The sequence below is a fragment of the Equus quagga genome, chromosome 5, assembly GCF_021613505.1.
Source record: "Equus quagga isolate Etosha38 chromosome 5, UCLA_HA_Equagga_1.0, whole genome shotgun sequence".
Lineage (NCBI taxonomy): Eukaryota > Metazoa > Chordata > Mammalia > Perissodactyla > Equidae > Equus > Equus quagga.
Window position 1 is genome coordinate 59,704,255 of NC_060271.1, and position 23,113 is coordinate 59,727,367.

Genomic DNA, 23,113 nt, shown 5'->3' on the forward strand with positions numbered 1-23,113 from the left:
GGAGATAAAATTTGAACTCTGCAATACATGACGCTAGTTCCAAGCATGGTTATGCTCAGTGCCCAGTTTTGGGGGGAACAAAGACGGATGGACACACATCTCAGGGTCTTTTCAAGGAAAACTTTCCCTTCCATAGGAAATGATGCCAACGAGCAGTGACTTTGGCCGTTCTGGAAATGTGAAGCTTTCTCGTTTTGGAGGGGAAGGAACAACACCTCACTCTGCACTAATCCACACTATGGTCTGTGTCAGGGAGGGGCTCGGAGGGCCTGCAGCCGCCCCGACTTGACCTGTTGGAAGAGCACGAGGAACTCCTGATGCTGTCATTGACGAATGAAAATGAAGGTGCAAATGGAAACGGACTGCGTCAACCATCTGCCCTCGGACGTCACGGACTGATTTCAAGACCTGCTGATGCTCACATGGCTATAGCGTGGATACGGATTAATTGTGCTAAAAGATTGTAGCAACCTGTGGAGATTCTGAGCTGTATTTTCAGGCTTTTCTTTAAGGAGGTTGTGCTGTCTCTGTCTGGGCACATTTTCTTCATTCAAGGTCAAGGCCAGCCCTTTGTTCCAGCCTGAGGGGAGGGAGAAAACCACCAAGGAGGAGAAACCTTTCCCCTAATGAAGGGGTTGTCAGGGCCACAGCACCCACCTATTCTGAGCGCCACAGAGCATTCATGAAGTGTCTGCGGAATCTGAACTTTTAACTCAAAACCAGTGGCAATGCAGATTTTCACCTAGCTTCCTGACAGACAATCTGCACGGCCATTGAGTAATTTGTGCCCATGGTGGCTTTCAACTCTACAGGAAGATTGGTAATCAGGTCATTAATGGTGCACGGACATTCCTTCCAGATATAATGGCTTTTGGCAAATGAAAGAAACAAAAAGTTCTTTCTTGCTGAGATATCAGTGAATCACTAAGAATCAATACAAAGGAAGTGTAAGGCCATGCAGCGAAACATTTGTTCACAAAAACCCTCTGGTTTTTAAAGAGCCCTGACAAGAGTAGTTACCGTCTCCCCTTTTCCTGCTGTCGCCCCTGACTGACAGTTTGCATAATGTACTTTCATGACGCATGACACTGTTTTTGGATCTATGTCTAGTTAGTTTTTGGAGAACAATATTGTAGCTTTCTACATCACAAGGATTGTGTCTGCTGCTTTTGCTTTTCTCCACAGACCCAATATCTTTACAGTGAGAGAATTTCCCAGAATATGGTCAGTCAGTTAGTTTAGTAAATAGCAAATATGGTTGCAAATGCCCTAAGACCCTAAATAGAGAGCATGGAAATCTAAAGTGCACTTTGAAAAAGCTACGTTCCTAAAACATCTATAACGTGGGTATTCAGATATCCAAAATGTGGAACCCAAATATCCATCAACTGATGCATGGATTAATAAAATGTGATACAGCCGTACAACAGAATATTATTCAGCCATAAAAATGTATGAAGTACGGATGCATGCTACAATGTGGATGAAACTTAAAAACATTAAATGAAAGAATCCAGCCACAAAAGACCATGTATCGTATGATTCCATATGTGAAATATCCAGAATAGACAAATCTATAGAGCAGATAGTAGATTAATGGTTGCCAGGGGCTGTGAGAAAGGGGGAATTATGAGTGACAGCTAGTGAGGGTCACATTACTTTTAGGGGTGATGAAAATGTTCTAAAATTAGATAGTGGTTATTCACAATTCCATAAATACACTAAGAACCACTGAATTATATACTTTAAAAGGGTAAATTTTATGTTACATGAATTACATCTCAAGCTATTATTTAAAATATCATGTGTTTATATATATGAGGGGATAGATGAAACAAGATTGGTATGATTACCACATGGATGTTCATTATACTAATTTTTTCTACTTTGTGTGTGTTTGAAAATTTTTATAATGAAAAGTTCAAATGTACATGTATGCCACACTCCTGTGGAGTTCTGGATTTTGAGAAAGCTTCCAAGTTAGGAAAAAGGTAAAAGTTACTCCCTTCTGAGCAAGAGCTCGCTACGGTAGATTCAGGGAGGGAAAGCAGATGGGGTGGGCCAGGCCCCGTGCTGACCGCTCTGGGATCCGTGGAGGACAGCACCACCACCCGCCTGAGCCAGGCTCACGTGAGTCTCACCCTTCTCCATCAACGTACGTGGGACAGTACCTTTGATCAGGTGGAAAGGGCGGGGCTCAGCGCCTTGCCAACAGCTCAGGAAAAGAACAAAGAAGAGGGTGTCTGCTCCTCTCTCCTGTGCCATAGTCTGTACGCCATGAGAGAGAAGAAGTTTCCTGAAGTCCTCAGACACAGCCTTGGACTCCAGGCTACTGCGGAACACGACTGTCTGTGAAGTCACTCCCAGAAGCAAGGTGGGGCGCAGTTCTACAGTGGGAAGTGGGGAGGGCCCAGTGTCTGTGGACAGGGACACGGGAGGGGGACACTGGCAGCCCTGAGGTAATTGCCTCCACGCTCACTCCCTTCGGCTCTACAGAGCTGTCCGCCATACCGCGTGCACTGCAGCCTGCAGGCAGGAGGCTGCTAACCAGGACTCCTAAGGTACAAGTGACAGAAACAACTAAACCAGCATAAGCAAACTGGAATAGCTGGAGCAGCCAGAAAAACCTTATAATAAATCAAGATATCACATTAAGTATTGTTTTTTATCGTATTACATAAAAGTATAACACCAAAAATATTATAAACAGAAGTGAGTTGACGTTGTCACTCGTGCGTCACGATTTCCCCTGTGACATTTTGTAAGTATTAAACTATTTTCAAAGGAAATATCTTTATATGTCAGCACCTTTAACTGCACTTTTCTTCCTGCATTTTCACTTTGTATTGGATCCCACAAATCAGGTAGCCGGCCCTGCCCTTTAGTCCTTGTGTTCACACACAGTATGCAGGCAGGGGATGGAAGAGATCTTTGGGAGACAAAAAGAACGCAAAAAGTTATACAGTTATAAATCTGAGTAGCTCCGGCATATTAGTTTGTTGCGGCTGCCATAACCAAGTACCACAACATGCAGGGCTTAAACAACCGAAATCTGTTGTCTCACAGTTCTGGAGGCTAGAAGTACAAGATCAAGGTCAGCAGAGCTGAGGCCTCTCTCCTTGGCTTGTCAGTGGCCATCTACTCCTTGAACCTTCACGTCGTCTTCCCTCCACGTGCATCTGCATCCAAAGTTTCTCTTCTTATAAGGATACTAGTCATAAGGGCCCACCCTAATGACCTCATTTTAACTTGATGACCTCCGTAAAGACAGACACTCAAAATAAAGCCACATTCTGAGGCACTTGGGGTTAGGACATCAACAAATAAATTCAAGGGGTGGGGACACAAGTCAAACCATAACATTAGGTAATGGCAGCAGCAAAAATCTTATTTCTCTGAAATATCTTAAAAAAAACAGAACAAAAAGAACATATAAAACAACACAAAACTCACACCCTCAGCATAAGCAGAAGAAAGAAAATATCCAATTTCAAATTACCAGTAAATAGAAAAATAAACCCTAACCCCAGGCACTAACTCTCTGGCTTCTGCTACTTGCCTCTGCCGAGAGGGAACGCAGTGGCCTGAAAAGGTCTAAAATCTCCTCCAGAAAGAGAAAACCCACTGTGTGTGTGGAAATGCTGCAAATGTGTCCTAGTGGATCAACATTAACCCCTAGACCTGGGCAAGGAGATTGGTGAGGCTTCAATCAAGAAAGACCCTAGAAGAGGCTGAGTGTGGGCTGGGCATGGGGTGGAGATGGAATCCTTTAGGGGACTTTTCCCTGGGAGATTTCACTGAGGGTTAAGTAGAAACTAAAGAAATGGGAAATAGACTAACTGCAAACTCAAGATGCACAACCACCTAACTTTTTTTTTTTTTTTGGTGAGGAAGATTGGCTCTGAGCTAACATCTGTTGCAAATCTTCCTCTTTTTGCTTGAGGAAGATTGTCACTGAGGTAACATCTGGGCCAATCTTCCTCTATTTTGTAAGTGGGATGCCACCACAGGATGGCTTAATGAGTGGTGTGTAGGTCCACACTCAGGATCCGAACCCATGAACCTCGGGCCACTGAAGTGGAGCACGCAAATGTAACTACTATGCCACCAGGCTGGTCCCACGACCACCTAACTTTCGATCCCCACTGCCCACTCCTGCTACTTTCCCGCATCTTCCTTATCTCAACAAAAAATCAATCCTTCCATTTGCTCAAGCCAAAATCCAGTGTTTGTTCCAGAAGCTTCTCTTTCTCTCCCACCACACATCCAATCCTCTCAGTTCAATTTTCACACACCTTGCCTGCCTCCACTGCCCCAGTGGAGACCAGACCAGCATCACCTTCATTTTACTGCTGATGACATAAGAGGCCAACAAAGTCCCCTTAACATTCTATTGAACCCAAACGAGTCCCATTACCAAAATCTCCAGCACCTCCTCTCCCTCTTAGCTCTTCCTTTCCCTTCTATCTCCTCACATCACCAGAGGAAGAGAATATGAGCTGCTTTGCAACCTGAGTGCACAGTAGGGCTCCTGTGTAATCTACCAATTACCTTTGAGGGATCATCAGACTTTCTTTGCTTGAGTTCTCTTATCTCCAGGCAGATTCGTTGAGTATCTAGGGATGAAAGAAAAACATCTATATTTATGTAGTCATTCAGGTCTAGAGCAGGAGTCAATAAACTTCTTCTGTAAAGAGCCAGACAGAAAGTATTTTAGGCTTTGCAAGTCATCTATGTCTCTGCTGCAAAATCTTCTTTGTTTGTTGTTATTACAAATAGAAATGTAAAAACCATTGAAAAACATCAATGAAACCAAAAGCTGGTTCTTTGAGAAAATCAATAAAATATATAAACCTCTAGCTATACTGATCAGGGAAAAAGATATAAGACACATTACCAATATCAGGAATGAGAGAGTAGACACTACAGATACTACAGACATTAAAAGAAAAATAAAGGTATATTATGAACAACTTTTTGCCAATAGATTTGACAAGCTAGATAAAATAGACAGATTCCTTGAAAGACACAAATTGACATTCTTACTCAAGAAGAAACAAATAACCTGAACAGCTCTGTAGAAGATAAATTGCTTTTCTTTTTAAAAAAGAAAAAAGCTCAGGGCTGGTCCCGTGGCCAAGTGGTTAAGTTTGCGTGCTCCGCTGCAGGCGGCCCAGTGTTTCGTTGGTTTGAATCCTGGGCACGGACATGGCACTGCTCATCAAACCACGCTGAGGCAGCGTCCCACATGCCACAACTAGAAGGACCCACAACTAAAATATATACAACTATGTACCAGGGGGCTTTGGGGAGAAAAAGGAAAAAAAAAATCTTTAAAAAAAATAAAGAGAATGTTTAATAAAAAAAAGAAAAGAAAAAGAATAAAGCTCTATATTAAAGAAATTGAATTTGTGGGTAAAAACCTTCCCAGAAAGAAAACTCAAAGCCCAGATGGCTTCACTAGTTAACTCTATCAATATTTAAGGAATATCACCAGTTCTACGCAAACTCTTCTGAAAAACTGAAATTGAGGGGCTACTTCCCAACTCATTCTATGAGACCAGCATTATCCTGATACCAAACCAGACAAAGATATCACAAGAAAAGAAAACTATAAGCCAATATCTTTCATAAACATAGATGCAAAAATTCTTAATAAAATTTTAGCAAATGTCATCCAACATATTTTTGAAAGGAAAATATATCATAACCAAGCAGGGTTTATCCTAGGAATGCAAGGCTGGTTGAACATTCAAAAATAAATCCATGTAACTTACAATATTAATAGAAAACTCATGTGATTCTCACAATAGATGCAGAAAAAGCACTTGACACAACCTAACAACCATTCAGAATAAAACTCCCATTGACTAGAAAATAAAGTGAACTTTCTAAATTTGATAAAGGGCATTTATAAAAAACCTAAAGTAACATCATTATATAATGGTAAAAGTTTGAATGCTTTCTCCCTAATCTCAGGATCAGAGCAAGGATGACCACTCTCACAACTGTCATTCACCACTGGTCTAAAGGATTTACCCATGCAATAAGGCAATAAAAAGAAGTAAAACACATACAGATTAGAGAGGAAGAAGTCAAACTGTCTTTATGCTCAGTCGACTTGATTATCTGTGTAGAAAATTCTAAGAAATCCTAAGAACAAATAAATGAGTTTAGCAAGGCTGTAGGATACAAGGTCAATATTTTAAAAAGTAATTGTATTAAGAGAATGAAAAGACAAGCCAGAGACTGGGAGAAAATATTTGCAAAATATATATGTAATAAAGGATTTGTATCTAAAATATACAAAGAATTCTTAAAACTCAACAAGAAAACAAACAACCCAATTAAAAAATGGGCAAAACAGAGGAGTGACATCAGCAACATGGCAGAGTGAGCTGTTCCCTTTATCTCTCCTCCTCTGAATTACAAGTAAGCAGACATTCATTGACTAATGGAAGATACCCACCCAGCACAACAGGACTCGTGAGAGACCCACACAGCTATACATCTGAAAGTGGGTGGCCCGGGTCTCCAGGAAGCAGCGGTGATAGGTAAGCACCCCTTACCCCTTCCAGGCAGCAGTAAGCCAGGTCACAGGTCTTCACACAGTGACCAACACTACTCCCAGAGGAGGCAGACACAGCCCAGACTGTGGGTGAACACTATCCTGGCCAACAGGAGTGTCCACCATGGCACCATGGCCCTGCCAGTGGGAATGCACCTTGGCACAAATGTAAGAAGAGGTGACAGCAGCCCTGCACACATGTGCAAATGCTTTCCCTGCTGGCAGGAGTGCCCACTGTGCTGCCATGACCCCACCAGGGGGAATGTACCTCAGTGTGACTGTAAGAAGAGGTGGTGGTGGTCCCGTGCACACGTATGAATGCTTTCCCAGCCAGCAGGAGCTCCCAGCATGCCACAGCAGCCCTAACAAGTGGCCCCAGCTCAGACCCTGCAAAGAAGCCCTGTCTACCAAGTACAGGAGCCAGCGCAACGTAAGCGGAGGTGGAGGCAATCTGGTGCATGCGCAAATGCTATCCAAGCCTACAGGAGCACCCACCATACCCACACAACTTCCAGCAGACAGGGTGGGGTCAGAAACACAATTCCTGCTTCCCCCAAGCTGTAGCAGGTGGAATCTGCAACCTGATACTACCACAGATGCGCCAGCAAAGGATTAGTTCATCAACCAGCGTGAAAAACTACAGTAACAATACAGAGCAGGAAGAAAATTACAAGTCTCAAGAAACCAATCCTGAAGTCACAGAAATTTACATTCTAAATGACAGAGAATTCAAAATAGCTGTCATAGAGAAACTCAGCGAGTTACGAGAAAACTCAGAAACACAGTTCAATGAGCTCAGGAATAAAATTAATGAGCAGAGGGAATACTTCACCAAAGAGATTAAAACTCTAAAAAAAAAACCAAACAGAAATTCTGGAGATGAAGAACACAATCAATGAGAAAAAATAACCTAGAATCCTAAAAAAATAGAGTTGATGTTATGGAGGACAGAATTAGTGATATAGAGGATAGAAAGATAGAAATGCTTCAGGTAGAGGAGGAGAGAGAACCAAGATTTTTTAAAAATGAAGGAGTTCTTCAAGAAATATCCGACTGACTTAGGAAAAGCAACATAAGTATTATAGGTATTCGAGAGGGAGAAAGGAGCAGAGAGCTTGTTCAAAGAAATAATAGCTGAGAACTTCCCAAACCTGGGGAAAGAACTGGACTTACAAATACTTGAAGACGATAGACTCCTAATTACCTCAATGCAAAAAAACCTTGTCCAAGGCATATAATAGTAAAATAGGCAAAAGTTAACAACAACGAAAAAATACTAAGGACAGCAAGACAGAAGAAAACAATCTACAAAGGAACCCCTATCAGGTTTTCAGTGGATTTCTCAGCAGAAACCTTACAGGCTAGGAGAGAATGGAATGATATATTCAAAATACTGAAGGACAAAAACTTTCAGCCAAGAATACTCTATGCAGTGAAACTATCCTTCAGATACAATGGAGAAATAAAAGCTTTTCCAGGTATACAAATGCTGAGGGAGTTCATCACCACAGGACCCCTCCCCCACCAGAAATGATGAAGGAAGCCCTCATACCTAAAACAAAAAGACAATGGTCTACAAAGCTTTGAGCAAGAAGATAAATAGACAGACAAAATCAGAAAACTGCAGCTCTCTATCAAAACAAGTTAGCAAACACATAATTATAACATAAAAGGCAAAGAGAAGGAAAGCATCAAAAATAACTACAAACACTTCAATTTAGTCACAAACTCATAACACAAAACAGAATAATCTGAGACAACAGTAACTCAGAAGGGGAAGAAGTATGGGATGGAGCCTGCTTAGGCTAATGGAAATAAGAAGCCATCAGAAAGTGGACTATCTCATCTATGAGATCTTTTATGCAAACCTCATGGTAATTACTAAACAAAAAATCAGAGCAGAGCCACAATTTGTAAATAAAGAAAAAACTGAGAAAACCATCACAGAAAACTACGAAACTGAAATGGCAGTCAGAAATACAAGGGAAGGGAAACAATGGAAATATAGAACAACTGGAATACAAGAGATAAAATGGAAGTATTAAGCCCTCATTTATCAATAATGACTCAATGTAAAGGGACTGGAGAATTCAATCAAAAGACACAGAGTGGCTGAATGGATTAAAAAACAAGACCCAACAATACACTGCCTCCAGGAAACACATCTCAGCTCTAAAGACAAACATAGGCTCAGAGTGAAGGGATAGAAGACAATACTGAAGCAAATGCAAGCAAAAGAAAGCAGGTGTTGCCATATGTACATCAGACAAAGCAGACTTCAAGATAAAAAAGACAATCAGAGATAAAGAGGGGCAGTATATAATGACAAAAGGGACTTTCCACTAAGAGGACATAACACTTAGGAATATATATGCACCTAACACAGGAGCACCAAAGTATATAAAGCAACTAAAACAGACTTAAAGGGAGAAATTAACAGCAAAACAATAATAGTAGGGGACCTCAGATCTCATCTATTGGGAGAAAATATTTATAAATTATATATCTGATAAGGAGTTAATCTCCATAATGTATGAGGAACTCACACAACTGAACAACAAAAAAACAAACAGCCTGATCAAAAAATGGGCAGGAGATATAAACAGACATTTTTCCAAAGAAGATATACAGATGGCCAGTAGGCACATGAAAAGATGTTCAACATCACTAATCATCAGGGAAATGCAAATCAAAACTACACTAAGATACCACCTTAACCCTGTTAAGATGGCTATAATAACTAAGACTAAAAACAGTAAATGTTGGAGAGGGTGTGGAGAAAAGGGAACCCTCATATACTGCTGATGGGAATGCAAACTGGTGCAACCACTATGGAAAACAGTATGCAGATTCCTCAAAAAACTAAAAATAGAACTATCATATGATGCAGCAATCCCACTTCTGATATTTATCCAAAGAAAACAAAAACACTAACTCAAAAAGGTATCTGTACCCCCATGTTCATTGCAGCATTATTGACGATAGCTAAGACATGGAAAGCGCCTAAGTGTCCACTGATGGTTGAATGAATAAAGAAAATGTGGTAAATATAATGGAATATTATTTCGCCATCAAAGAAGGAAATCTTGCCATTTGTGACAACATGGATGGACCCTGAGGGCATTGTGCTGGGTGAAATAGCATAGACAGAGAAAGACAGGTACCGCCATATAATTTCACTTTTATGTGGAATCTAAAAAAACAAAGACAAAACAAAACCCTGAACTCACAGATAAGAGAACAGTTTGGTAGTTGTGGAGAAGTTGGGGAGTGAAGGGGATCAAAAGATGCAAATTTCCAGTTTTAAAATAGTAAGTCATGGGATGTAATATACAGCATGGTGACTATACTTAATAACACTGTATCGCATATTTGAAAGTTGCGAAGATAGTAAATCATAAAAGTTCTCATCACAAGAAAAAGAATTTGTAATTATGTATGGTGATGGATGTTACCTAGACTTATTGTGGTGATCATTTCACAATATATACAAATATCAAATCATTACATTGTACAATTGAAACTAATATAATGTTATATGTCAATTATATCTCAATTTTAAAAAACAAAAATGTGAAATAATGTTATAAACCAATGTAACTGCAATAAAATAAATAAAAATAAACAAATAAAAATGGTTCAGATGGTAAATTTTATGTTATGTATTTTTTAGAATTAAAAAAATGAGACAAAGGGGCTGGCCCCATGGCCGAGTGGTTAAGTCCGCGTGCTCCACTGCAGGCGGCCCATTGTTTTGTTGGTTTGAATCCTGGGCGCGGACATGGCACTGCTCATCAAACCACGCTGAGGCAGCATCCCACATGCCACAACTAGAAGGACCCACAACGAAGAATATACAACTATGTACCGGGGGGCTTTGGGGAGAAAAAAGGAAAAATAAAATCTTTATTAAAAAAATGAAAAAAAAAGTAATATACATGAACATGTTAAAAACAATACAAAAGTTTATTCTATAAAAAGAATTCTCCCTTCATTCACGCACATTTACCAACGGTCCTTTTCCCATATTACAGAGTGCTGAAGGTGCCTCATACACTCTTCAGAGACATTCATACATATAACATGCTGGACACGGGGCCTGGCTTCTCCGCTTTGATTGAGCGGTATGTCCTGCTGTGTTTCATATCAGATTATATAGAACTCCCTCGTTATCCTTAACGGTTGCACACTGACCCATTTTACGAATGCATAGACACCAGATCCAAATGAATACACACCTATGATTCCACTTGCGTAAAGTTCTGAAATAGGCAAAACTAACCCGTAGTGTTAGAATTCAGGGTAGTGGTCACTTCAGAGAAGGAACAGGGCAGTGACTGAGAGTGATGGGGGCGCTTCTGGGATGCTGAGCATGCTCTGTTTCTTAAACTCAGTGATGGTTGTACAAGAGCGTCCACATTGTAACAACTGCAGAGTACACTTATGATTTCTGTACTTTTCTGTATGATGTTGTGCTTCAGTTTTACGAAATTTAATCTCACAATCTAGTGGGAAAGGTATATATAGAGGCAAGTAACTATGGCTGTGTGGTGAATGAACTTCGGACTCGGGATCTTGAACCGTTGCAGCAGTTGACCCCAGCGCGCTGGAGGCTGCTCGCATGCTAGTCCCAACTGTTGCCGGCTGGATAATTTTGGGCAAGTTACATAAGTAACCCCTCAATTCCCACATCTGTAAAACGGGAATCATAACACAACTACCCAGTAGAGTATTTGCAAGGATTTAACATAGTCTATGTAAAGTGGGTAGAAGTGCTCCGCAAGCACACAGCAGGTGCTCCATTAAGGCCAGCTACCAAGTTACCACGAAACTGATTTTTACAAGGAAAAATCCTCAGTGTTCAGTGAGGAAGTGTTTTGGGTGAAATACCCTGCACCGGCCTCCTCGGGGACTGCGCGCTCATAGAGGAGCGTGGTCGGAGGTCCCAGGGCTCGGGAAAGCCATCTTCAGCACAGGCGAATCCGCAAGCCACCTGACTCTGACCGCGTCCCCTTTAACAGCAGAGACATCATCCGCCCGCCACCCCTGCGCCCCACACGCACACGGCGCAGCCTACCTTGGAAGCCGCGCAGCAGTTCTTCCGGGCGGCCTCAATTGGCTTGCCTGAACCCTGAGGCCCCGCCCCTTTGCCCGCATCCTGCCCGGGGGCGCCGGCCGTCAATCTGCCCAGGTGGGAGCGGTGATTGGCCAGGGGCCCGCCCTCTAGACAGCCCCGCCGGGCTTGCGTAGGCTGCGCGTTGGGGGTGGGAGGGGCGCGGCATCGCGCCGGGAGCCGCCCCTGTGCCCCTCCGCCCGCCCGCTCTCCCGCCGGTCCCTCCTGCAGCCCCCCTGCTGGGCAGGGCCGGCCCGGCCCGGCCATGGAGTCCTACGACATCATCGCCAACCAGCCCGTGGTCGTCGACAACGTGAGGCCCGGCAGCCGGGGGTTGGGCGGGCTCCTCGTCCCTGGGGACACACGCGGCGGCGCCTCGAGGGACCCCCGCCCGTCTCGCTGGCCCTCCGCTCACTGCCCGCCCGCCAACCCCGCCGAGGGCCCGCGTGCCACCCGGCCCTATAGCCCGGGCCTTGGGGCCAGCCCCTCGCCGGCGCCGTGGAGCCACTGCCTGAGCCTTCCCCGAGGCGGGCGGGGAGGAAAGGGAGAGGCAGGGATCCCATCCGTCTGGCGGCCCTTGGTCAGCATCGGGAGAGCTGGAGTACAACCGGGCGTCCCAGCGGGTGCAGCTGTGTGTCAGGCCCGGGGACGCATCCCGGACCCTTCTGGGTTAAGAGGGAAGCCATGGACAGGTTTCCACCCCAGCCCCTTTTTCCCCTCCGCGGCCTCGGGCTCTGGCTGCCCCTCCTAGTGGAGGAGGGATGGCGCTTGCCCTTTTGCACACTGCTGGCCTTATCCTTTGAAGAGGGTTGGCCTAGTGATTTGTACAACAGTGCTTCCCAAGGGGCTGCGCCCTCGGCAGGACCTCCAGAGTATACAGGCCCTACTGCATTTTTTTCCTAGGACTGGGGGAAAATGCAGGTTGAGCTCTGTCAACCACATATCCACCACCACCTGGTGGGCCACTTGGCTCCTTTGACCCTTTCCTTAAGTGCTTCCTGTGCCGAGCAGAAATTCCACAGCCGGCAGGGCAGTGGAGAGAGTTCAGGACTGCTTGGTTCCCAGGATCCATAAGCAGTTTGGGATAGTTGTTTGGAAACCAGAGGGAAGTTGTCTGGCTTCCTTGTGGCTTTGTCCTTCGGCTCTGGGCTCAGCATGCTTTCAGCTGCTCTTCAAGGATTTCTGCTCTCAGAAATTTCTGGTCCTTGAGAAGAAAATGAAGGGTAGGGATCTAAGTCTGCCCCTGGCTGGGTGTTTGCCTCTGATGTGTGAGCCTTGGAGTTTTTGATAATGACTCACTTCTGTTTCTGGGATCCATCTCCCTCCCACATGACCCCCATGTAATCCCTGCATGGCTGTCTTTTGGAGTGCCCATGTGGGCTCCCTGAGTTACAGCAGGGAATGTTTAATAAGAAGGCTGAAACTGGGCTTGGGATGCTCTCCAGCAGCTGCAGGAAGGACCAGGCCACTTCCTTTCCTGCTGAGCAAATAATTCGCTTACGGTAATCAACAAGTTTATGAGTTCAGAGGGCAACCTGCTTGGTCCCTCTGGGCTTCCAGGCCCTCCTGTATAACTGGGAGGTGTTTATTTCTGCACTGCAGACTGGAAGGGTTGTGATGAAGGTCTGTGGGAGGAGGAGTTGAGACACTGATTCCTTCCTTGGGTGGGAGGTTTCTAGATGCCAGGTTCCCTTTAAGATCCTGAGTCCAGCTTCCAGGCTGGAGCAGTGGAGGACCAAGTTCTCCTTGGCCTGTAGTCTTTGGGGAAGCCACGTGAGGAGAAGTGCCAGCTGGCCCATGCACCCAGAGATCTTCCCCGCGTGTCCTGTATGTAGTCCATGTCTGCTTGGGAGGGAGGCAGGAGCTGTTGAAAGGCGGCTATGCTTAGGGCTCCCTTCTAGCTGGCTTTTGGGAGTAGCTTGTGCGGCCGATTTCTCCTGCCTGGAGCTGACCCTGGAGTGTGCAGAGGAGGATGTACTTCATGGTTTCTCCGTCTCCACACCAGTACCATTCTGGGCTGGGTAGTTCTTGGTTGTGAGGGGCTGGCCTGTGCCTGGCAGGATGTTTAGCAACATCCCTAGCCTCTACCCACAAATGCCAGTAGCATCCGTTTTCCCACTCCCCTCCTCAGTCTCCAGACATTGTCAAATTTGGGGGAGTGGGAGGGAATCGCCTCCAGTTTTGAGCCACTGATGTACCTGTAGGTGATCTTGCCCACTTAGCAGGACCTCAGGCTGCGTGGTGGGGGTGGTGGGGCTGCGTGGTCGGGCAGCCAGCCCTCTGCTGCAGGGCACTCTTTCATCTGGAGGGGAGTGTTGGGAGCTGAACATTGTGTTTCCTTGCAGGGCTCGGGGGTGATCAAGGCTGGCTTTGCAGGAGACCAGATTCCCAAATACTGTTTCCCAAACTAGTAAGTGTTGCTCAGGCTGTGGTCCTGACTCTTTCGTTGCTTCCTGGGAGAACATTGGCCTTGTGTCACAGTTCCCTTTGAGGACAACTCTGGTCCCCACCTGTAAGGCAAAACACCAGATTTGTGAGGCTGAAGCTGCCGAGGGCTCAGGAAGGATAAGACAAGGCCTCCGCTTCCTCTTTGGAGGCTCTGATTTTGGTCCCTCCTTGAGTCAGGGAGAAGGAGAAGCTTCCAGCATGCCCCTGGGGACAGGGCGTGGTAGTAGCAGCAAGGATAAAAGGGAGACATCTCCGAGAGAAGGAGAAAGAGTAGGGAGTTAATGCACAGCCACTGCTTCCTCCAGGAAAGGTTTTCTTCAGGGCTTGTCTTTTCAGACTCTAGAAAATATTTTGTTTCAGTCAGGGGTGACTTTCCCTGAATGGTGCCAGTGGTGGCAGGAGTAAGAGGGAGGGGCAAACCCGGAGAAAGCTGGAGGGCTCCTTCGGCCACTCAAGCCCATTGGGAAGCTTTCCCTTGGCAGTGCCACTTCCCAAATCTGGAAGCTTTGGAGTTACTGGCCTCAGCTGGGGTGGGGCGTCCTAAGGCCCCTGAAGTGGCTGGCTATACCAAGAACCTCAGGCCTGGTCTGGGGACAGAACCAGCATGGAGCATCCAGTAGGGCTTCAGCTTTCTTCTGAGCTCCACTTGGGTGTAATTAAAAGTTCCTGTTGATGTGCAGGGAACTTGGGTCAAATTTTGGAATAGTAGCTCGGCCAGTCTTCCAAGAAGTGAGTCTCTATTCTGGAAGCCCTGGCAGTGGGAAGACGCAGGAATGACAGGGGTGCACAAGGGATCCACGACCTGACTTCCTGGGGCCATCCTCCCTTGGTCTGCAGGCGGTGGCGGCAGCCCTGCCCTCCTGAAATCGAGAGTGTGGGCTGAGTCATTGTGGCTGCAGAAGCTGACTGCCAGGGCTGGGCCGTGAGGGGTAACATTCCAGAGCCCTCTGCCCTCTCTGGGAGGGAGGGTAGGGAATGGAAGGGACACCTTTTCTTCTGACCCTGAGCTTTCCGTCCCGCCAAGGCCCGCTCTGTGGTCCCATGTCCCATAGGCCTGGGTTCTGACCTTTGCTCCGTGGCCACATCCCGATGCTTTGGAGTCCAGTTACCCTCCTGACCACTGGGGTTGGACTTCAGTTTTCCTCGACTGGGCTCAGCCATGCCCCCTGCCCACCTCGCTGACTTTACCTGTCCTCACAGTGTCGGGCGCCCTAAGCACATGCGGGTGATGGCTGGAGCCCTGGAGGGGGACCTCTTCATCGGACCAAAAGCAGAGGTAATACCTGTGGAGCCTACCTTTGCCTGGGTTTGGGGTCCTCATAGTCCCGGGAGCATTGGCTGGTGGTCAGAGCAGTACCGCTGTTCTCTGGGGCCGTCTGCTGGGTGCCCTCCTGGGCTCTCTAGGCTCCAGCTCTGAAGTACTGTGCCGTGGAACCTTGGCTCTGTGAGATGGAGCCGTGGTTCCTGGATGGAAACAGACCACTTCATGCCCTATCTTTTAGAAGCTACTTGGAAGCTACAGGGAAAGAACTGATTAAAAAGTGACTTACGAGTCTGAATCACCTGGATTTGATGACTGATCCAAATGAGAGCTGTGGGGGCCACCTCTTGTGTTCTAGCTGGGGTGACTTGCCAGGGGGCTGCATGGCCAGATGAGGCCCTCAGAGGAGGAGCAAATGTTGGGAGGCCAGGAAATAACATACAAGTGCAGTTTAGGCACCTGGGGAACACAGTGTGGGGTGCTGGGGTCTGGCAGGCCTGAGCTGGAGGTGCAGGCATGGGGCTCCTTGGAGATGGGGTGAGTGGGATCCACAGCTATGGGTGAGAGGCCCAGGCGTTTGGTGAGAAGGGGCATGCTATGGGGGGACATCAAAGGGCAGCTCCCTGCGAGAGACCTGAGCACTGGCTGAAGAATTGGGAGGAGCGGTAGGCACAAGTGACCGCAGGAGGAGACTGTATTGGGTCAGCCACGAGGAGGCTGGTGCTGACAGCAGTAACCGTGAAGTGGAGATGGAAGCTGGGCAGTGTGTGAGGAGAGAAGGGGGAGCATATGCTGGCAGTGAGGATAGAGAAGCCCAGGAAGCCTGGCCAGGGGAGGAGGGGGAGGACTGTAGGATGGGAGGGAGCACATCGCCACCCTCTCTGGTCCCTGGCCTGTTGAAGCTGGCTGGGCTCAGAGCCTGAGAAGCTGTTGGACCGGTGAGCTAGTGCTGACTGAGTTCAGGACCTGCCATAGGCATGGGGACACCCAGTAAGCAGCAGTGGTTCTCTTCAGGGCAGATGAAGGGGCAGCTTCCAGGAAGGCAGAAAGCAGTTGCTGAGTGAGGGGCCTGGTGCTACAGCTGGCCTTCCCCCCTCCTCCCCAGGAGCACCGGGGTCTGCTGGCCATCCGCTACCCCATGGAGCACGGTGTGGTGCGAGACTGGAACGACATGGAGCGCATCTGGCAGTACGTCTACTCCAAGGATCAGCTGCAGACCTTCTCGGAGGAGGTGTGGCGGCGGCCCCTCCCGCCGGTTCTCAGTTCCCAGCCGCATCCTCTCCCTGCTCCGCTTCCTTCCTGGTCAGGCTTCCATGTTTCCTCTGTGTTTCGTTAGGGCCTGCTGCCTCTTCATTGTGTGCACGTGGGTACTGCCAAGCAGAGTTTTCCAGAGAGAGCTGGATCTTTGGAAGAGTCCCTGCTGGCAGATAACAGGATAGTGCCCTCGGGAAGGATAGCGGGCTACAACTATGTGTGCTCCCAGCGGGGTTTTGGCTCTCTGAAAAGATCTTTTTAGGGCCTAGCATGTTGCCTTTGCACATTCCCACAACTCTGGCATCTCTCATAGCATCCTGTTCTTCTAACGGAAGCTCCGCTCAACCCAAGCAAGAACCGGGAGAAGGCAGCAGAGGTGTTTTTTGAGACCTTCAATGTGCCTGCCCTGTTTATCTCCATGCAGGCCGTGCTCAGCCTGTGAGTGGTCCCTAAGCCCTGGGGTCCCCTGAGTCCCCATCCTCCCCATGGCCATGCTCCTGCTTGAAGTGACCAGCTGTCCAACTTGTCTGTAGAAAAAGCCCCCTGATGACTTTTCCTTTAGGGACTTCTCGTGTCCCTTTTTCAGACCAGATAATGCAAATGTCCCAGGGTCCCTTCCAGGGGTGAGGAGGTCCCCGTGCCTTGATGGCTGAGGTGAAGGGATGCTGACCTGGTAACAGGTACGCAACAGGACGCACGACAGGAGTGGTTTTAGACTCGGGGGACGGGGTCACTCACGCTGTCCCCATCTACGAGGGCTTTGCCATGCCACACTCCATCATGCGGGTGGACATTGCCGGCCGCGACGTCTCCCGCTATCTCCGGCTACTGCTACGCAAAGAGGGAGTTGACTTTCACACCTCAGCTGAGTTTGAGGTTGTCCGGACCATCAAAGAGGTGACAAAGGGCAGGAAGGCGTGGAGATGATGTGGGTTGGGGATAGGGGGTGGCGGGACCAAGGCATGAGGTTGAGCCTGGGGTGCGGGTGTCTTGGTTGCAGCCTTCTGAGGGCTGTGTCCCTGCCCATTGCAGCGAGCCTGCTACCTGTCCATCAACCCGCAGAAGGATGAGGCTCTGGAGACAGAGAAGGTGCAGTACACCTTGCCGGACGGCAGCACCCTGGATGTAAGTTGCCAGGCGTGGCGCTGGGTGGCAGCGGTGATGCTGGGACCTGGAGGAGGAAGAGGCCTGTCTGCCTCAATCTTGTGTTCCAAAGGTGGGGCCAGCGCGATTCCGGGCCCCCGAGCTGCTCTTCCAGCCGGACCTGATAGGGGATGAGAGTGAGGGACTCCATGAGGTGCTGGCCTTCGCCATCCACAAGTCCGACATGGACCTTCGCCGGACGCTGTTTGCCAACATCGTGCTTTCGGGTGGCTCCACACTTTTCAAAGGTACCGTGGTTTGGAAGATGGTGGTAAGACTTCAGAGGCCAAGGGCAGCTGGACCCTCAGACTGCACCCCACTCCCTGCAGCCTGGGACATGGCCCATTTTCTATTGGCTTTTTGGTGGTCAGTGAGCATTTTTTTCTTTTAAGAGAGATTTAAAATTAAATTTTATTTACTTTGTAAATAGGTGATACATTTACATGAGGTCTAAAATGTATTAGATGGAGTCTTCTCCACCATCCTAGGCACCTGGTCCCCTCGTTGTCACAGGACTATCAGTGTCTCTGGTGTGTTCTCAGCAGCGTCTCTGTGCATATAAGCAAATGTGCATTTCCCCCCTTCCTTTTTTACACAGATTGTAGTGTTTTATACAGGTTCGTGTATTTCTCCCTTAGCCCCATATCTGGGAGCTCTTTCCCTATCAGTGTGAATTCTTTGATATGGCTGAGTGGTATTTCACTGAATGTATGTGTCATTTAACCATTGCCCTGCTGATGGCCTTTGGGACGGTTTTAATCATTTCCAATCACAAAGATGCTGCAATCGATGACCTCATTCATTGTCATTTCGCATGATGGGAATACACCTAAAAGATAAGTCTAGGGGTAGAATTGCTGACTCAGAGGGTGGGCGTGTGCTTTTGGTATTTGGTAGATCCTGCCTGAGAAGTTGTGCCTCTTACACCCTACCAGTTAGGGATGTGAGTCCCCCACGCCTCCCACCGCTGTGTGATCTTTGCCCATCTGGTGGGGTGAAATGGCAAGCATTTTCTCTGGATTTGCTGTTTGCCTTTGGAGTGTTGGGTGAGGCGGAGGGTAGGGGTCAGGCAGAGCTGTGGGCCTTGGGTTCCATCTCACGTTGCCTCCGAGGAAGCTGGGCCCTGCAGGCACAGTGCTGATCTTTTCTGCCCTTGGAGTGGCTTGTGCCCGCCTATAATCCCGGGGAGAATTGCTGAAGAAGGGCCGTAGCAGCTGGGGCACCTGAGGTCGGATACGGGAGAATAGTGGGAAGAGGATCAGATGTGGACCCTGGGTTCAGCTAGCTTGTGTTCACAGGTTTCGGCGACCGATTACTAAGTGAAGTGAAGAAGCTTGCCCCAAAAGATGTCAAAATCAAGGTGAGGTTACGAGGAGTCCCTGTGTGTCCTGGGGGTGCTGGGCAACCTTGACCCTGGGAGGAAAGGGCAAGTGCTGCCTCTAGACGCCCTCTCACTCACAGCGCAGCCTGCTTCTCCCCATTCAGCTGTTCCCACTGCTCCCAGCTGATGCACTTGCTGTCTGGCCTCAGGCCCTGGCAGAAAGGCCCCCAAGGCTGGGACAGGGGCTGCTGTGTGGGGACGGGACAGTTACATTGCCACTTGCTCCTCTAGATCTCCGCCCCTCAGGAACGGCTGTACTCCACGTGGATCGGGTGAGGCAGGGTTCACGGGGAGGGCTCTGGGAGGAGACCATTTTGCCCTGGACACTTCTCCCAGGGTTGGCCCAGGACAGGTGGAGGTGGGTGGATTTCCCTCCCAGGTAAGGGAAATGGAGCTCTGACTGCCCAGAGAGGGCGGTTGGCTCAGGCCTCAGGTCCACAAGAATGCTATCCCTCCCTCCTCACAGTGGCTCCATCCTGGCCTCCCTGGACACTTTTAAGAAGATGTGGGTATCCAAAAAGGAGTATGAAGAGGATGGCTCCCGAGCTATTCATCGTAAAACCTTCTAGTGCCCAAGGAGGAGCATGTAGCATCTTGGGAGAATGGGAGAAGAGGGGAGCCAGAGTCCTTAACCATTCTGGTTTGGGCTCACCTGCTAGGCCTTAGGGTCCCCTGCATGCCCTGAACCCTGGGCAGGTGGTGCAGTGGTGCTTCCCTGCAGCCCTCCCCTCCACACTCACACACACACGAAAACATTTAGCTGCATGGATGGGAGTCTTGAGCTAGAATATAGGAATTGAAGAGCCCAGCTTTGGGTTGTTCTGGGGTCCCCCTTGGCAGTGCCATTAGGCCTATGGTTCCTTGCTCTGGCTCTCAGGGCTGCTTCTCCAAGGGTGAAGGCCAGACGCCCAAAGGCCCCCATTTCCTCCCACAGGATCCCTCTCAGGGCCAGAGTGCCTGGATGCCTGTGTAACTAGCCTTGCGGCGTGGGGTGGAGGAGGGGCAGCCAACAGCTCCCCTGGTACACCATTGCCTCTTATGCCACCTCCTCTGCCTGACCCGACGGGGTAGCCCAGAGGGTGACACCTAGGCATCCCTGACCTTTCACACTGTCCTTCTGTCTTCCTGGGTGGATGCCTTGGTGTAAACTGAGGGCTGGGCAGTCTTCCATCCCCAGTGAGGGGGTCTAACCCAGGGTCAGACCCCTTGGAGCCAGGGCAGAGGATGCACGGGGTTCAGGCAGCCTCAGTTTGTTGTGCTCTCCCCTTCAAAGCACTTCATGGACTTGCCGCTCCCTCTCCTTTACCACAGTACCCTGGATGGGAAAGGGTCAATGGCTTCATTTGTGAAGGAGAAGCCACTTCATCAGGAGTCAGACCTAGAGGCTGGGAGGGGGACACATTCCTTCTCCCAGCTCTCCCACAAAAGAGGTCTTCACTTAGCCTGTGGCCAGGACCCTCACCTCCCTCACCCAGATATGTACAATAATTTAACACAGTTGCCTGAAAAAAACTTTTTGTAAATCATTATAGTAATAATTATGGACAAGGCCTGGTGTGTGGCTATTTTTTCATGGTTTCTCCTGCTGTTGTTTGCTCATCCATCCTTGGAGACTTTGAGAGAAAGGACCAGCAAGGACGCACCTGGCACTGGCTCCAGCTCAGAAGCCTGAAGGTTTCAGTGCTTGGCAGGGTAAAGTGGCACAGGAGGCCCCAGGAGGCTGGGCTCTCAACCTGGTGGCAGAATTCCCCAGCCTCATTATCTGCTTCCTGAAATCCACTGGGAGCAGAGAACTTGGAAACAAAGAACAAAGCTGCTTTCCTCTCCCTTATCCCTGGACAGAGCCTTGTGGCAGGCGGGCATCCACATCCTCACCTGTGCTTTTGAGTACTTCTGCCCGGCTCAGACGTGCCTAAGGCCGACAGACCAACAGTGATGTAGGCTCAGAGTTCAGACAGGTCAGGAAGGAGAGTGATGGGGAGATGGACAAGGCTGTTGATGAGCTGGGCTGAAGGAAGGGGTGGAGCAGCAAGGAGAGGAAGGGCAGTGGATGCAGAGGGAGCAGGGAGAAATGGGAGTTGGGAGAGTGTCTGCCCTTTCCTTCTTTGTCAATCATTTGAACACCTGCAGTATGTCCAGGAGGGTGCTATGTGTTTGGGGCCAATGGTAAACAAGACATATCTGTCTCCAAAAATGTACAGGTCAAGGGAGGAAGATAAACGGGTCATTTTGGTACAAAGGTTGGGGGGCCAAGAGAAGGGGTATTTAACCCAGCCAGGGAGGCAGGCTAATTTGCCCGGGGCCCGGAGAGGTTAGCCAGGTAGAGGAGGGTCTTCCAGGCAGGGGGTCCCTTGGGACTGGAGAGAAGGGCATGGACCTGTGTGATGCCAAGTTAGCATGGAAAGGTAAGTGGTCTCCCCTGGCTATGAGGCAAGATAAACCAGAAAGGTAGATTGGGACCAGCATGTGGAGGGCCTTGAAAGGGTTTTTAACTGTGTCCTGGGTGATGGCCAGCCAGCCATGGGAGGATGGTTATAGCTGTGTGTCAAAGGCAGTTGGAGTTGGTGGGGCTGAGGAACAGCCCAGAACTGAGGAGACCAGGTAGGAAGGGAGAGATGACTGAGTCAGGCCTGACTTTGAGGGCATTTTGTGAGGCTTTGTGGTCATAGAGCAGTTAGGCATGTACCTGCCCTCAACAGGGGAAACAATTTATAGAGAACCCTTTGTTAGGGGTTCTGTTCATGGTACCACCTTCTCCCAACCACACAGGTTTGGAGCCTTGTTGCTGTGACTCCTCCCTCTTGCTTACCTTCTCCACATTCTGTCGGTTACCCAGTCCTGTTGGTTCCTCTGCCTGTACTTTTCCTGCCTGTCATTTCTTTTCACGGTGGCCACTATATCCCAGCTCATGACCACAGCTCCATTCTCCCCACCCACTCCATTTGCTCTTGGATCTAAAGCCCAGGTAGCTTTGGTTCTGCCACTTCCTAATCCAAACCATCAAGCGGTTCTCCACTGCCTGGTGAAATAAAACTGAATGATGTGATGCTGGTGAAATCACCTTCATGAACTACATGTTGGTGCATTTAATTCTGGCCCTTTGGGGTCTGTTCCTTCTGTTTTAGGCTTATGTATCGTCATGGCCTGCTTTGCCTGCCGGCCTCTATGCATGCTGTTCTCTCTGCTGGAAATGAGTGTCAAAATCCCATCCTTTAACGCCAAGCATGATGCAACATACTCCCTACTCCTCTCTCTTCCAGCAGGGATGGTATGGTTACAGAACTCTGGCCCTGCCAGGTTTCTCACTGTTGGAGAAAAGCCACAGATGAGAAGGTGGTAAGGTTAGAATGAACCTTGTGGTATTGGACTGGGATGGGAGGTATGGACTCATGGTTTTTCATATAAATACAGATAGATAGTGAAATAAATATGCATCTGTGTATGAGTGCTAGGGTTAGAAATATATGTGTATATTTGCTAGCCCTGTCTGCTGGGAGGGCCCAGAGGCAGTGACACCTCGGTAGCAATGAGCACATATAGTGTCCAGATCTTGGTTTCTAAATACCGTTCTTCAATAAAAGGAACCAGAGCTCCTTGGAGAAATTCCAGATCTAGGGCAGAGAAAGAACAAGATGAGCCTGGAATATCTTATGGTACCACAAAGTAAGTAAGTGCTCAAAAAAGAGGGGGGCTTCTCTAAAGGACCCAGGAACCAACTTGAAGGAGGGCCCAGTGGCCAAATCTGTAATGGATTATAAGCCATAGAATAAAATATCCATAGTCCCTTCTGATATAAATAATTGAATAAATATGTACATGGGGTAGAAGGGACAGTTCTTCCTTAGAATCGAATTCCAATTAATAAATGTAGAAGGAATAATGGAAAAAGAAAATCACCATTAGGCAAACACCATAGTAGTGATTGTTGCAGGCAAAAATTAGCAA

At 48.2% G+C, this 23,113-nt stretch overlaps 1 protein-coding gene across 1 annotated transcript; it reads left to right on the forward strand.

The window, feature by feature from the left end:
- Positions 1 to 11,814: 11,814 nt before the first annotated feature.
- Positions 11,815 to 20,718, forward strand: ACTR1B (actin related protein 1B). The gene is made up of 11 exons (XM_046662479.1): positions 11,815 to 11,994; positions 14,027 to 14,091; positions 15,330 to 15,405; positions 16,496 to 16,621; positions 16,958 to 17,082; positions 17,325 to 17,541; positions 17,677 to 17,769; positions 17,861 to 18,035; positions 19,086 to 19,147; positions 19,400 to 19,440; positions 19,635 to 20,718. Exons 1-11 carry the CDS (start codon positions 11,947 to 11,949, stop codon positions 19,735 to 19,737), a joined length of 1,131 nt encoding a protein of 376 aa, XP_046518435.1. The 5' UTR covers positions 11,815 to 11,946; the 3' UTR covers positions 19,738 to 20,718.
- The last annotated feature ends 2,395 nt before the right edge of the window (positions 20,719 to 23,113 follow it).

Coding starts and splice junctions, on each gene's coding strand:
- ACTR1B (XM_046662479.1), top strand. CDS start 11,947: ATGGAGTCCTACGACATCATCGCCAACCAGCCCGTGGTCGTCGACAAC. Junction 17,083..17,324: donor ATGCAGGCCGTGCTCAGCCT/GTGAGTGGTCCC, acceptor ACCTGGTAACAG/GTACGCAACAGGACGCACGA. Junction 17,770..17,860: donor CGGACGGCAGCACCCTGGAT/GTAAGTTGCCAG, acceptor TGTGTTCCAAAG/GTGGGGCCAGCGCGATTCCG.